This window comes from Lactuca virosa, chromosome 3 (genome assembly GCF_052849685.1).
Source record: "Lactuca virosa cultivar CGN04683 chromosome 3, Lactuca_virosa_CGN04683_v6, whole genome shotgun sequence".
In the NCBI taxonomy this organism is placed as follows: Eukaryota; Viridiplantae; Streptophyta; class Magnoliopsida; order Asterales; family Asteraceae; genus Lactuca; species Lactuca virosa.
This window is the reverse complement of record NC_136428.1, coordinates 116,246,591-116,263,309: the sequence shown is the minus strand read 5'-3', so window position 1 is coordinate 116,263,309 and position 16,719 is coordinate 116,246,591. Positions and strand designations below refer to the sequence as shown.

At 35.4% G+C, this 16,719-nt stretch overlaps 3 protein-coding genes across 5 annotated transcripts; 2 read left to right on the top strand and 1 right to left on the bottom strand.

The window, feature by feature from the left end:
• The first annotated feature begins 826 nt into the window (after positions 1 to 826).
• LOC145162560 (auxin efflux carrier component 4-like) lies at positions 827 to 4,031 on the top strand. The gene is made up of 7 exons (XM_079081672.1): positions 827 to 1,788; positions 1,873 to 2,106; positions 2,183 to 2,426; positions 2,548 to 2,633; positions 3,464 to 3,621; positions 3,727 to 3,803; positions 3,919 to 4,031. Exons 1-7 carry the CDS (start codon positions 840 to 842, stop codon positions 3,983 to 3,985), a joined length of 1,815 nt encoding a protein of 604 aa, XP_078937798.1. The 5' UTR covers positions 827 to 839; the 3' UTR covers positions 3,986 to 4,031.
• A 4,531-nt stretch (positions 4,032 to 8,562) lies between these two features.
• LOC145166439 (Protein prenylyltransferase superfamily protein) lies at positions 8,563 to 11,194 on the top strand. Its single transcript, XM_079085415.1, has one exon. It carries the CDS (start codon positions 8,616 to 8,618, stop codon positions 11,109 to 11,111), a length of 2,496 nt encoding a protein of 831 aa, XP_078941541.1. The 5' UTR covers positions 8,563 to 8,615; the 3' UTR covers positions 11,112 to 11,194.
• Positions 11,195 to 16,378, bottom strand: LOC145166438 (DEAD/DEAH box RNA helicase family protein). Of its 3 annotated transcripts, none has more exons than XM_079085413.1 (17): positions 16,081 to 16,378; positions 15,564 to 15,663; positions 15,357 to 15,492; positions 14,795 to 15,271; positions 14,598 to 14,710; positions 14,284 to 14,518; positions 14,040 to 14,203; positions 13,867 to 13,948; positions 13,682 to 13,771; positions 13,368 to 13,601; positions 13,192 to 13,263; positions 12,815 to 12,967; positions 12,584 to 12,727; positions 12,347 to 12,505; positions 12,175 to 12,258; positions 11,541 to 12,113; positions 11,195 to 11,468 (listed from the first exon to the last, which is right to left on the bottom strand). In XM_079085413.1, the coding sequence occupies exons 2-17, from the start codon at positions 15,650 to 15,652 to the stop codon at positions 11,376 to 11,378; spliced, it is 2,898 nt and encodes a 965-aa protein (XP_078941539.1). In that variant the 5' UTR covers positions 15,653 to 15,663; positions 16,081 to 16,378; the 3' UTR covers positions 11,195 to 11,375. The 3 variants fall into 3 exon arrangements, with proteins under 3 accessions (XP_078941539.1, XP_078941538.1, XP_078941540.1); XM_079085412.1 differs by having other exon boundaries at positions 15,564 to 15,653; positions 16,081 to 16,377; XM_079085414.1 differs by having other exon boundaries at positions 15,564 to 15,646; positions 16,081 to 16,376.
• Between the last annotated feature and the right edge of the window lie 341 nt (positions 16,379 to 16,719).

Sequence of the window (16,719 nt, the reverse complement as noted above, 5' to 3'; positions counted from 1 at the left end):
TACACATACGAATAATAAGTTAATAACCAATTATCCAATCCAGATCTTTCTATTTGGTTCTTAATGCAAACCAGTGTTGTAAAACTCGCCGAGTTGGCCGATTACTCCTCCGAGTACTCGCTACTCTGCCCCTTACCGAGGCGAGTTACAGAACCTCGAGTACTCCCCGATCGATTCCTTACTGAACTGGGCAGTGTTGTAAGACTCGATCAACTCGATGATTAATATGTATAATATACTTAATGATTTATTATTTAACACACACACACACACACGTGATTATTACTACATATATATCTTAAATTTTCAGTAATTACTACCATTATGTGTTTTTCAGTTTTTGTGTAATCACATATATCTAATTTTGTTATATATTTCAATCAACTTATGATTTTAACTTTTGATTTCGACATATATAATTTCCTAAAAAATATTTCTATATAAATTACCGAATCCGAGTACTCTCGAGTACTTGCTACTCGGTAGTCGGCCGAACAGGTACCGAGTAACGAGTTCTACAACCTTGATGCAAACACATATAGGCCAAACCTCAACAGGTAATCGATCACTAACCAAAGAGTCTATAAAGTTAAAGTGTTATTACGCCATTTATTAATTCATTAAGAAGTCAAAATTACATAAATTTCCAAGGCATTTAGTAAAAATAATTCTCTTAGTTCTATGTATGGTCAAAACCTCAGTCAATCATACCTATACAGAAATGTGAACAGTCAAATTCTCCCTCATACGTCTCCCCTCGTGACATTAATATATGTACACTACTACACTCACACACACACAAGCTAAAACTATATTCTGTATTTTCTCAGTGAATAGAAATGATCAGTGGACATGACTTTTCCACCATCGTGACGGCAATGGTGCCGTTATACGTTGCAATGTTTTTCGCTTACGGCAGCGTCAAGTGGTGGAAGATCTTCACCCCAGACCAGTGCTCCGGCATCAACCGTTTTGTCGCCATCTTCGCTGTCCCTTTGCTCTCTTTCCACTTCATCTCCATGAACGATCCTTACACCATGAACTTCCGTTTCCTCGCCGCCGACACCCTCCAGAAGATCATCATGCTGCTAGTGCTCGGCCTCTGGGCTAAATTCACCAAATCCAGCAGCCTTGAATGGATGATCACCATCTTTTCACTCTCCACCCTCCCCAACACCCTCGTGATCGGGATTCCGTTAGTAAGTGCCATGTATGGAGATTTTACAGCATCACTGATGGTTCAGGTGGTAGTGATGCAGTGCATAATTTGGTACACTTTGCTTCTTGTCTTTTTCGAGTTTCGTGGCGCAAAGATGCTGATCATGGAACGGTTCCCGGAATCCGGAGGCGACATCGTTTCAATAAAGGTTGATACAGACGTTGTTTCTCTTGACGGGCAAGATTTTCTTGAAACGGCGACGGAGATCGGAGATGACGGGAAACTTCATGTCATGGTGAGGAAATCTAACGCTTCAAGAAAGTCGATTGGAGTCGGATCTCTTTCAGGAGCTGAAATTTACAGTATAAGTTCATCGGCTATCCAAACTCCGAGATGTTCTAATTTCAACCAATCGGATTTCTTCTCCATTACGGGGTTTCCCGGCGGCCGGCTATCAAATTTTGGCCCGGCTGCGGATTTGTATTCCTTTCAGCCGTCGACGGGTCAAACTTCGAGGCTGTCAAGTTACGAAAATGACCCTGCTCCGGTATCTCCCAACATGAGTTCTTCAAAGTCTGGATTGTACCATGCAACTCGTGAGATGGGTAGATCTAGGATTTTTGCGGAAGGTACGATGTTTACTAAAACATTTTTTTCAGAAAGCAGTTACATTTTACTGTCTCAAAAGTGAAAACATAACGTACATTTTCCAGGCGCAAACACGGAAACTTGTCTGAGCGTTAAAAAAGGCCAACAAAACAAAGTGAGCCATAACGTCCAGAAGTTTCCTCGGAGTTCTAGTGCGCCGACGGCAGCTTACAAAGGCGGACAATTACGTACTCATGATTTCCGGGAATCGACGGAGCACTCATATCGCCCGGATCAACATGGAGCTAAGGAAATCCGGATGTTGGTCTCCGATGAAATGCCTAATGACAATACCAAAGGTAAATAAATAGCTAATCGTTCTTTCGATGTTAATTTCTAATTCCATGGAAGTGCTGAATTTAAACGTGGATGCAGAGACGGAAGAAGTTCGGGGGGAGATAGGTGGAGATAAAGAGAGAATAAAACTGGGTTTGGACTCTGCGGCGGCGGAGCACCACCCTAAGACGGTGGCAGTGCCGGATGAAGGGTCTGCAAAACAGATGCCGGCGGCGAGTGTGATGATCCGTTTGATATTGATGATGGTTTGGCGGAAGTTGATTAGAAACCCTAACACGTACGCCAGCATCATGGGTCTAATTTGGTCTCTTGTGTCTTTCAGGTAAACTATTACATTATTAATTGATTTGATTAGAAAAATAGAATTAAAACAATTTTTTTACTAATTTAATCCAATATTATGCTTTTTTAGATTTGTAGTATTTAGTAATTTTTGAACTCAGGTGGCATGTGGGAATGCCAAAAATAATAGGAAATTCAATCTCCTTGATATCCAATGCTGGTCTTGGAATGGCTATGTTTAGTTTAGGTATGTAAGGTTTTTTTTGTTTATCTTTTACTAAAATAAGCAAGTTGTAGATCAGTAATTATATTATAAGTTAACCTATTTGGAAATTTGCCCTTATTACTACTACGACGATAAATGTTGTTCTTGACCTTAATTACAAGATTTTTCTAATTAAAATATCTAAACATTTAATCAAAAGTTAAATATTTTGGATAGTTTTCTTTTTTCACGGCCAAATTTATTTACTTACCAATTATAGTTTATATATGTTACAATCAATCAAATCCTATAATTAAATTACACCCACATATATCTTAACTTATTGTTAAATTTTGTCCCTTTAATTTTTAATGTTTTTACTCAATGTGTAGGACTTTCACAGTTATTGTTAAATATCGGCCCTATAATTAAGTTCTAATCTTTTTACTCGATGTGTAGTACTTTCATAGTTTTGTAACACAATGGTTGAAAGATGCACCAAAAGTTTCATATGATTTCGTATAGAGCTAACTGAAACCTTTTATTTAGTGTCATATATTTTGTTTTTGGTTCATCACATAAAGAAGCAATTAATTAATTATGTCAACAAGTCTCGGGTCTAACTTAATACAATAAATTAAGTTGTCGGCTTTTTAGCAACAACATGTTGTCGTGCTAATTGCCTCCTAAAGTTGTATACGTATTTGGTCATGATCAATGTAAAGTAAACCCTTATTTGAAACAATTTGCATCTTACATTGTTTTCTATTAAAAGGAAAGATAGTTATATAAAAAGGAAAAAGAATACAAAAATGTGTGGTGGGTTTTAGTTAAAACTAAAAGAAGGTTATGTTTTCTGTACGTTCTTTAAGGTTTGTTTATGGCGCTTCAACCTAAGATAATAGCGTGTGGGAGATCGAAGGCTGCATTAGCTATGGCTGTAAAGTTTTTAATAGGACCGGTGACAATGGCAGTAGCAGCTATCATAGTTGGCCTTCGTGGTAACCTCCTTCGTGTATCCATCGTTCAGGTAAGGAATACAATGTTCATCATTAGCATCTTTTTGTTTGCATGCATATATTTCCATATAATAAACTTGTAGACTTGTAGTTAATTACATATACATTGATGATAGGCTACACTCTCCGAAGGAATTGTACCCTTTGTTTTTGCTAAGGAATACAATGTTCATCCAACGATTCTTAGTACTGCGTGAGTACAAACTTTTAATTGTCATATATATTAATGGGTTGTATTATTATTTTTATTAATTTGGATGCTTGCTTTTTATTATATTGATAACCCGTATAAAATTTCAATGTTTCAGGGTTATATTCGGAATGTTGATAACAGTACCCATAACTTTGGCCTACTACATCATACTCCAACTCTAGTCTCTAGGATTAAAAAACTTTTATAGGCTTAGATATTTGAATTGACGAAAACAATACAACATTTACTAGAACTAGTATTTAGTTAAGATTATCTTGGAATGATTACATGATTCACTCTGACGATGGTTGTGTGTGATGTGTGTTTGTGTTTGCGTGTGAGCTAGTTTTATATGCAACAACATGTTGGTCATATTTATTTTTGTGGTGTTTATTAGAATAAAAAAAGTAATTTTTTAAATATTTATAATAATAGTTTATTTAATTATAAAAATATTGATTCTAACCGAGAAGAACAAGATTGACATAATTCAGATTATATATTCAATTAAAGTAGGGCTCACCGAGGGGCGTAGCTAAGCTTCAAGAAGGTAGGTCCTAAGACCTACTTTTTTTTTAAAATACAACAAATATATATAAAAAATATGAAGGACCTATCTCATTTTGCTAAAAGATCTACCTATTTTTGCTAAAAGACCTACCTATTTTAGTTTTATTTACATAAGAAACCATGTGGTTTTTGGTTCTAGATTCGCCACTGGGCTCACCTAAAAGGAAGACAGACTGTGGGTGTGGTTGCGATTCCTATAATATTTCGCCACCTTATCTACGACCCACATCGGGATTGGTGTGTCGTCTAAGCCAAGCTCCGTGGGACACTCTCTCTCTCTCTCTCTCTCTCTCTCTCTCGCATCTAATTTGTTACGTACTATTTATTTTCGACTTACAATTTTTTTTTATTTTTTTACCTATAAATAAAACTCAACATTTAAACTTACCACGCTTCAATACACACTTCTATCTCTCTATATTTTATCTCTCACGAATTCAAAAAAATGTATTCTTTTAACAACCCAAACAACCAAAAAAACACCCACAAGAAACACTACTCCTTTTGATCAACCAATTTATCCGTCCTCCGTTTATCATTATGGTGGTATGCTACCGTATTATCCGCAACCATATCTCAGGGGTAGCACACATGATTTTCAGGGTGGTACGTCGGAAATTTCCCAAAAAAAATTACATTGTGCTGTAAAATTTGAGGGGTTACACCGACTTCCCCATGAACCCCATATGTCTACTCTCCTAGTCAACATGGATTAATCAATTTTTCAAAGTACTATGCATATTTTCAAGCAAATTAGAAATCATTAATAAATACTTTCCTCTTCATATTTTTAAGCATATGCTTTAGATCTATCCTTCTCTACACCCAATGCTTTTAATTGCCTCTGCAAAATCACCATAATATATTTAAATAAAAACAAACAAACAATTAACAACTTTATGCCATACATATAAATGATTCTTTTTTCATATAAAACGTCTTTATTAAGTAAATGATTTTCATTTGGTAGTATCTTGAAACAATTAATGGACTACTCAATGTCCATCACAAACTATAATAAAAAGATATAGGTCGGTAAGATAGAGGTAATAGGGAAAATTACGAAAAATAGCAACCTGTTTTAATCTTGCTATCAAATGGAAATATAATTATATACTTTATTTCTTATCCATAATGGCAATATACTAACATTTATTTACCAATAATCGTAATGTACTTTGTTTTTTACCTGTAATAGCAACGTACTTACATTTTGCAACAAATGTGGATTATGGAAACTATAATTTTTTCTTACAAATTTCTATTAATGGTAAAATAATGTAATTTGGTTGCTATTATAGGTAAGAAAATATAATATGTTGCCTATATTGGTAAGTGAATCAAAGTATGTTGCTATTTGTTGCCCTAAACAATTATATTACCAAGCTTTGTTTAAAGGCCCCAACTACAGCGTCTTCATTCGCATCTAAGACACTATTGGTCTTCCCGAAGTTAGAAAGGCATATTCTATCTAGCAAATGACAAAACAAACAATAATGATGATTTAAAATTACCTAGTTTAAAACACATATAAGTGAACAATTTATATTAAAATTTCAAGAAAGCATACTAGACGACTATCTTGAATATTCATGAGTGTCATGTGTTCCCTCATTGACCGACCAATTTTACCATCACTATCTGCAACTTTGCTTCAAATTTGATGTAAATTTATTTAATCGGTCTTGTGAGTTCTTAGTCAACATGCTTGACTGAGGCCTAATCCATCGTGTTCCAAATTGGCTTCTAAATTGTGCATCTTTTGTTGCGTCTTTCTGAAGTAACTCCTTGGTTTGAACAACCAATTTTAAAAAGTGGTTTACCCTTCTTAAATCTTGAAGTTGTTGAAGCTCACCTTGGAAGCCAGCTAGACCTGCGCTATCTTGTACCGCCTGTACATCTTCCCAGAAAGTTGGTGGTAACACAAAATGCCTTTCTAATGCAAGAATCGAATCAGAAAAATTCATCTCTTTGAGGTTCACTCTAGCAAGCTCACTCAAGTGTTGCAGCTTCTCATCTTCAGTTCTGATGACATCATCCACCATGTCAGTGTACCTAGAAAGTGTTTTAGCACTATTGCCAGGTACAAGACTCACAAACATCTTCAAGGGCTTCACGGGAAATTTAGTGTTTTTTCATTCCCGTGTTTGTCGAAGTTGTCTCAAACATTCTTTCAAGGAACTATCAAGTTGAACAATTCAATCCTCGAGAGTCGAGTTTCTAATAATTAGAACCTCAACTTGATGCCTTAATACAGAGGCCTCAGGTTCAGCTTTCTCCCATACTTAACAAAACAAAAACCAACAAAAGTATTGTTTGATCACAATTTACATATGCAAATGTTAAGTGCAATCAGTAAATGCAAAAAATAACAATACACTTTTATATATTTGAGGATTATGACATCTTACATTCATTTCTTTCTAGTACAACATTGTACTTTCATATGTTTCCTTACTAAGAAAATGTACTTTGAAGAATCTACCCAATTAAAGCATCATACTTTCAAAAACAAATTATTCTATATTACTTTTTCTTTGTTGCATTGTGTCTTTCTTTGTTGTAAAAAAAGCATACCATAATTATGTTTATAATCAAGAGAAAATATTAGAACCCATCAAGTTTTATATCATTTTTGGTACCCATTTTGCCTAATTTGTATACTTTATTGCATAGTCATAACAATCTTGTCATATTTTGCTCTTTCTTCAACCATTTTGAAGTTGTATATAAAACAATATCTATATAAAATACAATTTTAAAAGTAAATCTTAAAATGTTAATAAATAAATATAAAAATATATATAATACCATGAAACATATTGGATTCATCAGTATGATGCCTCTTCGTAGTATGTATAAACATCCTTTCATTAGAATGGCAAAGAAATTACAAGTACACCCCTCATGTGATATTTAAAGATTCATATTTACCATTGGGATGTTAGGAGTCTGGCTACTCTAACCGAACCTCATGCATGGATTTTGCTTCTCCTAATTCCAACATGTTAACAAAAGATATTCAAAATATTCTTAAAAAAACTAAAAAAGGTAATCAAATTCGAGTGATTGCAAATTCTGATTTTAGAAGCATTAGAAATGGATCATAATGGATGAAGCTACAACCAATAATCGGCAACATTTGTGAATATGAGAAGCTTTTCATAAGGTGAAGTTAATCCGCTTAAAACATAAGATTTTTCGGCAACCATACGACATTATACTTGCAATGGAACAATATGTCTTCATTCTATTTAAGACACATAACTCCAAAAAAGAAGAAAAATATATTCAAAATTAAGGAGTTCTACCAAAATGTGAGAATAAAGTGAGATTAACCTTAAAGACGAGAGATGAATTGGAGGATAATAGCGGTGATTTCAAATCCACCTGGCTTCAAACAACCTGGTATGATATGGGCTTCAAACTAACTAATGTTTCTAAGTCCGAGATCCTTCATACTTCATAGCAATGTTGCAGAAATCGGTCTTGGCGACCAATTAATCGGTTGACGGCCTTGAACCGATTACGATTAAGGTGCTTGGCGGAAATTGGTAAAAATCGGTCAAAATTGGATTTGGCGGTCCTCGACAGTCATAGGCATAAAATATTTAAAAAATTCAAAATTTTTAATTTTCAAATATTACACCAAAATTTTAAATTTTCAAATTTTTAAGTTTTCAAGTTTTAAAATATTATACTAAAATTTTCAAATTTTTAAGTTTTCAAGTTTTAAAATATTATACTAAAATTTTCAAATTTTCAAAAATTTAAAAATTAAAATTTTTAAATACTTAATTTTTTAAATAAATTTATTAATAATTTTGCGTCCCTGATTAATCTCCGCCTAATCCAATTAATCGATTATCGTCAGTCGACCATCGAGCTACGGTCAAACAATTTTTACAACCTTTCTTATCAGAGCTACTTTTGTTTCGAATGGTAAAAAGTCATAGTAATGTTATGACTCCAAGATTTATAGATGTTGTTTTTAAAAGAATTAGTTTTGTCATCCAAAAAGGGGTTGCGGTATAACTTATTGTTCGTTTACCCGCTAAGTATATATAAAACTTTCTTCTTTGTTTTATATTTATAACCGTGATTTGATTTAAAAAGTCAAACAGTCAAACAAAAATAAGAGACCCTAGTTTTGTTTCGAATCATAAAAAGTCAAACAGTCAAACAAAAATACGAGAACCTTTAAAACCCTACGTCCCAAACCCTACCTCAACATACTCTTCAATGGCGGAACAGGGGTTAGAGATGCTTCTGCAAAGCCTCCGTACCTACGAGCTTCGTCTTCTTCGTTGTTCAATCTCACATGATCCGCCCCTTGCTAGTTCTCAAATCTCAATCACTCCCCATCCCCTACAAACCTCTATAGAATCCTTACTCCAATCAATTGAATCAGGGCACTACTCCAAAGCCTTGACATCCAAATCGGCGGATTTTCTCCTCAATCTCGACCAGGTATCGTCTTCCTACTCGGATTCAATCACAGATTCTGTCAGCTCCTTCTTAATTTCTGAAAATAGTGAAACGAGCACCGAAGAAAGGGCATTTCTCGTAGTTGCCGTGGCTGTCTCGGCTTTTTTAGCTTTCGTACAGGCTAAAGTTACCGGTCCTCCGGAGATACTGCCTCCGTTGTTCACTAATATAGCTAAAGAGGAGATAGAAGTTTGGGCGCGCAATGAGGTAATGTCAACTGGCTCTGATTTGTTGGGAAAGTTTTTCAATTTAGAATACATAGTTTTCGCCAAGCTACTGTTGTCAACAATTAGAGCTCATTTCGGAAACGAAAACAGTACAATCTTTCCAACGATTTCATGGTGGTTAGCTAGGGTATTATTGATTCAACAGAAACTCCTCGATGGCCACTCCTCAGTTCTCTTTCAAAAATTGCAAGATTTAATTCCTGAAACTTTAGCTCATTTGGGTGATCTAATGAAAGTATCAAGGTATTGGCCAGGGATTGAAGAAGGGAGTTTGAGTGATATTGTATCTATGCTTCACTTAGAATTTGGGATCATTGATTTCAGATATGGACGTGTTGATTCTTCAAAGTTGCATTTTGAATCTTCTGAAAAAGCATCTGGACTTTCACTTTCTGTTAGTGGTTCTTTAGGTTTCCGAACTGTACATCAGGTGGATCCAAAAGCACAGCTTCGACTCATTACCAATCACTCAAGCTCTACAAATGGTCATTCTGACAAATCTTCTCAGCATGATCCTCAGCTTCATGAAGCATCTGATGTGTTCTTGACTCCTAAATTCCTAGAATCCAACAATGAAGGTAGTCTAAAACCAGTCCAACAAGCACTGATTTTAGCACAATGTCTTCTAATTGAGAAAAACACTCCACACGATGAAATGCAAAGGTGGGACATGGCTCCATACATAGAAGCAATCGATTCCCAATCATCTTCATTGTTCATCATCAGATCTTTCTGTGACTTGTTACGTATAAGATGGGAAAGAACCCGTAGCCGAACCAAAGAACGTGCCATTTTAATGATGGATAAAGTCGTCCAAGGAATTTACGATTCTACCCCTGGAGTTGCAGTTGCAGAAAGGATGTGTTTCTGTTTCAGTGTCGACTTTCCCACTATTCCTTCTCTTCGTAAAGAATATGCAGATCTTTTAGTCTCTTGTGGGTTAATAGGAGAAGCTGTGAAGACATATGAAGATCTTGAACTTTGGGATAATGTCATCTTTTGTTATCGTTTACTACAAAAGAAATCCGCTTCTGTAGAACTAATAAACACCCGTCTTTTACAACACCCAAATGACCCAAGATTATGGTGTTCATTAGGCGATGTCACAGACCAAGATTCATGCTATTACAAAGCCTTGGAAGTTTCAGAAAACAAATCCGTAAGGGCAAAACGGTCACTTGCACGAAGCGCATACAACAGAGGGGAATATGAAAAATCAAAACTTTTATGGGAATCCGCAATGAAGTTAAATTCTTTATATCCGGATGGATGGTTTGCTTTAGGAGCAGCTGCTTTAAAAGCTAGAGATCTTGAAAAAGCTTTAGATGGATTTTCACGTGCTGTTCAACTCGATCCAGATAATGGAGAAGCATGGAATAACATCGCGTGTTTACATATGACAAAAAAGAGGAGTAAAGAGGCGATGGTTGCGTTTAAGGAGGCTTTGAAGTACAAACGTGACAGCTGGCAAATGTGGGAGAATTATAGCCAGGTGGCGGTTGATAGTGGGAATTTTTGTCTAGCTTTGGAAGCTGTAGAGAAGGTGTTGAGTTTGAGCAAGTATAAGAGAGTTGATGTTGAGTTGTTGGAGAGGGTAATGGTGGAAATTGAAAGGGTAGAAGTGGAAAGAAGTCGGGAAAGTGAGATGATTGGGGAGATTTTGAAGGGTGTTGTGAAAAATGGTGGTGGTGGTGGGGGTGTTTGGGGGTTGTTTGGGAGGTGGTATAAGTTGAAAGGTGATCTTGCGATGTGTTGTGAAGCTTTGTTGAAGGAAGTTAGGGCGTATCAGGGATCAGAAGTTTGGAAGGAGAAAGAACGATTTGTGAAGTTTTCAAGGGCATCTTTGGAATTATGTAAAGTTTATGTTGAGATAGGTGGGCGGAGGGAATTGTGTGCAGGTGAGATGCACCTTAAGAGCACGATCAAACAGGCGGCTTTGAAGTTTTCAGAAACCCAAGAATTTAAACAACTCCAAGCTTTTCTTGATAAATTGCAAGCCATGTTACAGAGTACTTCTGGTTGATAAGTACGGATTTTGAGATCAAACTTATTATTTATTCAGTTTGGTTATTGATTTTGTTAGTGATACTTTGTGTTTTTGTTCAATTTGACATGTTACGCATCCCATCCATTTAGCACCTATAATAACTGTTAATTTTGATTACAACACGAAAAAGATTTACATGGGCCCCTACAAAGGCCTAGAAACAAATAATTTAGCTGCCACACTTTTCCAAACCATAAGTTTTCAAACACAGTATGTGCCTTGAAAAAGTATTTACAATCTTTAATCACCCAAAAGGCAGAGCGGTTGTCTCATACTCAACTCAGCTTTAAGCTTCGGGAACCCCTCCAAATTATGCGACTCGCTTAAAATCATCTACAAATCACAACACAAATATAATAATTACAATAAAAGTAAAAACTGAAAAAATGTTAATAATATTATTACCAGTGCAGCAAGGTGTGCTTCTTGCAGTATATTCCCGTCTACTTCCAATCTAGCAATAGGAAACTCGGGAAGATGTCCCGACTGTTTCTTTCCCAACAAGTCACCCGGGCCCCGCAAAAGTAAATCCATATTCGCCAGGTGGAACCCATCCGACGAATTTTCTAGAACCTTCAACCTAGGCAAACCGCTACTCGTTGAAGACAAAAGCAGACATTTTGATTTGCGGACCCCACGTCCAACTCGTCCCCTGAGTTGGTGCAACTGAGCGATCCCAAATCTTTCTGCATTCATAACAACCATCATGGAAGCTTCCGGAACATCGACTCCCACTTCAATGACTTGAGTGGAAAGTAATATTTGTGTTTCTCCGGATCTGAAATTTTTTAAAGCTTCGTCTTTTTCATCGCTTTTCATTCGCCCGTGTAGTAATCCGCAGTTGATGCCTTGGAATCTGTTGGAGATTACTTCCAGGTCAGCAGATGCGCCACGAAGCTGAGGGAGTTGTTCTGATTGGTCGATGATTGGGTAGACTATGTACACTCGCCCTCCTGATTCCAATTCCACCTTCATCATCTGCAATCAGAATGGAATCAGCCATTACATTACATTCAGTGATATTATTATTAACAATTACCTGATAAACCTCTTCAAAACCGGCTTCATTTCCTTCAACTGCATATGTATCGATAGGTTTTCTCCCAGGAGGCAAATCAGTTATCTACAAATCAATGTTTAAAAAAACAACATTAAACACATCAAAATGCAATATGTTTATTACATAAAAACTATGTAGTAAAATTACATACTTGTGTGAGAGACATATCTCCATACAATGCTAAAGCAAGAGTTCTTGGAATTGGAGTTGCAGTCATGGCAAGAACATGAGGAGCCATACTTGTGTCCCCTTTTGATGAACCATTGGAATCAATTTCTGCCAATCTTGAATTTACCGAATTACTATACAGCTGCAAGATTTCCAAAATTTGTATTGATTTACAATCCTTTTAATTATAAAAGCTTTAAATAAACTTACAAAAAATCACCTTGCTATTAAATCGACCTCTCTGGATCACTCCAAATCTGTGTTGTTCATCTACTACAGCAATCCGTAAACAAGAAAATTCCACTTTTTCAGCAATTAAACTGTGGGTCCCAATCACCAATGAAATTTCTCCACTTTGAAGACCCTGAGACTCGAATATTCAAGTAAATATAATATAAAAACCCAAAGTGAATAATAATATAATTACTTAAAATATTCCTTTTTTTTTTACCTCACGAATTAAACGTGCTTTTTTTACTGGAGTGGAGCCTGTAAGCAAAGCAACAGATGGTCTGGAATCAACATCTTCCATGTTTTCAAGTAAACTAAGAAGGCGATCATGGTGTTGAATAGCAAGCAACTCAGTTGGAACCATGAAAGCTGCCTGCATAAAAACAAATAAATAATAAAAACAAAAAGATGACAAAAGAGGGGTAAAACGGTCATTTTGTAAAGACTTAACGTCTCATTTCCAACAGTGTGAGTGAGAGGGACCAAAACAGCAAGAAAATTAAACCACGAGAACAGTCCATGAAAGAATGGACTGACTCGGTCACTTTCAACAAACCACAGGGACCATTTCTGTAATTTAATCTAAACTAAATCAACCTGATATCCTGAACCAATAACCTCCATACACGCCAAAAAGGCCACCACAGTTTTCCCACATCCCACATCTCCCTGAGAAGAGACATCAAGGTCAAATAGTCAATCAGGTTTCAGTAGCTTGATCAGTTTCCACAATTTGCATTAAAAAATGTGATTAAATTGAGTTGAATTCAGACCTGCAAAAGTCGATTCATTGGAATTTGGCGTTTTAAGTCCCAAATGATTTCTGAAACAGCAGTGAGTTGACTAGAAGTCAACGAATATGGTAGAGAATTCAAGAACTTTTTGGTAAGAGAACACCATTCATCAGTAAATGCTGCATTTGTTGAAGGGTTTCTGTATTTATTCAGTAAACCATCTTTCTCAATCCATGTCCCAAGTCCTTCAAGCATTTGAAACAATCGTCCCAACTGTTATTAACCTCCACCATGTCAAATACAAAAAAAATAATAATAAAAGAAATGGTAAAGTTTAAATGATATAAGATTGCCTGAAGGTAGAAGAACTCATCAAATATAATCCTTTTGCGAGCTAAATCAGCCTCTTTAAAATTTGATGGCTGATGAATCCCAATATATGCCTGCATTAATTATTAGACAAGTTATATACACAATCACATTTAGAAAAGAAAAAAAAAAAAAAGACAGGAAAGTGATGGAAATGTAGCATAATTACATCACGGAGGCTTTTTAATCCAAACATCTGAAGGGTATTGTTGGGAATTGGATCTATGCCAGGTGGCAAGGTGTCTAGAACTCTGGAAAATGAAAAAGAGCAAATGAATATAACTACAAATATAGATTAGGACATTAAGTGATTAATGAAATGGAAAAAGTGGAAATCAAAACCTTGCAATAATGTCACTGAGTAACTTTGGATTAAGACCACCTTTTGAAGGGTAAATTGGGTAAGGTCTTCCTTCAGCACATGCAGATTCATCATCATCATCTCGAATTAAATCCATATTATATTCCCTCATTTCATAATGATATTTTGTACGCATAGTCTTCACCTGAATCAAAACAACATCAAGTAAGAATTCTGCATCATCTTGCTTCATACTCCAAAAAAAAAGTTGGAGAAATTTACTACCTTGCCACTGACACATACAATGTCTCCCTCTTTCTGTTTCTCCTGAAGACTACGCAAAAACGGTTGATATGTAAAACGGGTCCCACGAAAAAACTTCTTTAAGTGCAAATATATTGTTTTTTTGCTTCCATTATTATGTTCAGAAACCATGCATGCTGAAGATGAACCACTTTCTGCAACCTCACAACCAACAATCACTTCAAGAAACGATAGAGAACAGCTTGCCTTGATTCCCCTACATTTCAATAACATATTAGTAACTTAAAAAAGAAAAAACAAAAAAGATTTACTTTAATAATAAATATCATAATAACCTTGATGATAGAACTTTTCCAACAAATATTAAGTATTGCCCATCATCAATTGTAAACTGTGCATTTTGTAAGTCAGCATATGTTCTTGGGAAATGACTCAGCAACTTCCGTATCTACAAATCAACAAAAAGAACTCGATTTATAACTACAAAAGATTACAAGGGTATTAATGGAAATGCCAAAAAAACACAACCCACCGTATGCAAACCACAATTTTCCAACTGAGTGCATTGCTTCTTGCTTAATACAGGTATACAGCTGATGGATTTATCAAGTATCAATTCAAATGGATCACTGACACTACATTGAAGATCAGATTTAACAGGATTTGGGGATTTAGCATATGATGGCAATGTGGAAGAGGAAGAGGAAGAATTCTCTTCTTTTGATGAACATGTTGAGTCCAGAGTACTTTGATCTGATATACTTTCAATCTTGTGGGATGAAAATTGATTAAACTCATTAGCTATTGAATCCCATGACTCACTATAAATTTCTGCTGTCAATATGTTAATCTTTTCAGGGGCATCTGAAATTCCATCATATAATTCTACTGGGCTAGATTTCCCTAATATGATTGAAGGAAATTGTTTTCGAACCAAAGATGCATCAAAAACATGTTTTCCTTCATCAATGAGCTCATCAAAACTATCTTGATACATAGTGGCAGATACCTACAAGCAAATGAAACAATATTCAAATTATCTTTTATTTATAATATACATACAATTGATACAAAATTGTCTGATGAGCACATACTTTATTGAGCAGTTTTCGCCTGTCCAACTTGCATGCGCTTCCATAACTGCCTACTTTGTGAAACACATTTTGTGTTAACTTATGATTAAATGTAGAGAAATATTTTGAAATATTGCACAACAGAAGACCATTTAACCTGAAAGAATTCAAAAGATTAATACTTTACCTAAATCATTCACAAGATGATTGGTATTACATTAAATGTACCTCATTTTTTTATTCAAAACATGTCTATATCCTCGTGCAGCTTGAAAAATATTTGCATGTATCAAGCATCTTTCACTTAAACACTGCATGCTAAAATTTTCTGAATTAGAGAAAGAGAGGAATTTTAAATTAGTGGAACTAGCACTTCAATTTATAGTTTCCCATAGAGAATCCATGTATAACATCCATACCAATTTCAAATTGTTGTAATTGAGTGGCTTACAATGAACAATTGTAACATCAGGAATGCTTACAAAACCATATGAAATAACAATTCTATTATGATGTAGCTGAAGATAGCAAAGTGTAAACTAGATAAACTAAAATGATAAAAGAAATAAAGATAGCAGACCAGTGATACATTATGGCCATTGGTGTTGTACAGATGAAAACACTGAAGTATAATCGTAGCAAGTTACAAACATTATGAAGTAAGATGGAAACTAATAATCAATTTAATACGAAAACGAGAAATAGAAAGTGTAAAGTTTCAATGGTAAAAAGGACCCAAGCTTACAAATTTCAGGTTTACTTCGAAGGCTAACAATGGCGTGTACTGATAATTTATCCAGCAGTTCGGGCCACGAACAACTATGAAAGGGGTTATAATCTTCTGTACAAATTCACTACTGAAATTCCTGAATTTCTAATTACCAAGGTTAGTAAATCATCATAATTGTCGAGACCATGCAAACCCTGACCCGAGACATATGTTCCGAGCACGATAAGCCTTGATTTCGAACTTCAAATCGATTTGGGAACCGAGCAGTTGTTCGACGTAATGCGCGCGTGAGACAGGGTAAGCGGGAATACAAAAAAAAAAATCTCCTCCTCTGACCCGACCCGGCCTCTGGAAAGTGAGAACGAAATGAATGGGTTTTACTTCTCCAAATGATGTTTAGGGAGGTCAAATGGTTAACACACTTTTAAGAGTAAATTACACGAATGGTCGAGTAACTTGTGCTTTTTGTTCCTAACTTATTTTTTAACTCGGACCATCCCTATAGTTTGATTTTGTTGTGTCGTTGGTCCCTGATTGATGTAAAAAGACTATTATGCCCTTATGTATTTCTTTTTTAATTTTATGTTATTTATTAATCATTTTATATATATTTAAAAAAAACAATAATCCAAGTTCCCGAACCTCAGCACCGCC

Excerpts from the sequence above, each read along its gene's own strand:
- LOC145162560 (XM_079081672.1), top strand. The coding sequence starts at position 840 with ATGATCAGTGGACATGACTTTTCCACCATCGTGACGGCAATGGTGCCG. Across the intron at positions 2,427-2,547 it reads TGGTCTCTTGTGTCTTTCAG|GTGGCATGTGGGAATGCCAA; the intron begins GTAAACTATTAC and ends TTTTGAACTCAG. Across the intron at positions 3,804-3,918 it reads CCAACGATTCTTAGTACTGC|GGTTATATTCGGAATGTTGA; the intron begins GTGAGTACAAAC and ends TCAATGTTTCAG.
- LOC145166439 (XM_079085415.1), top strand. The coding sequence starts at position 8,616 with ATGGCGGAACAGGGGTTAGAGATGCTTCTGCAAAGCCTCCGTACCTAC.
- LOC145166438 (XM_079085413.1), bottom strand. The coding sequence starts at position 15,652 with ATGCAGTGTTTAAGTGAAAGATGCTTGATACATGCAAATATTTTTCAA. Across the intron at positions 15,493-15,563 it reads GTTTTGAATAAAAAAATGAG|GTTAAATGGTCTTCTGTTGT; the intron begins GTACATTTAATG and ends GAATTCTTTCAG. Across the intron at positions 13,264-13,367 it reads CAATGAATCGACTTTTGCAG|GGAGATGTGGGATGTGGGAA; the intron begins GTCTGAATTCAA and ends GTCTCTTCTCAG.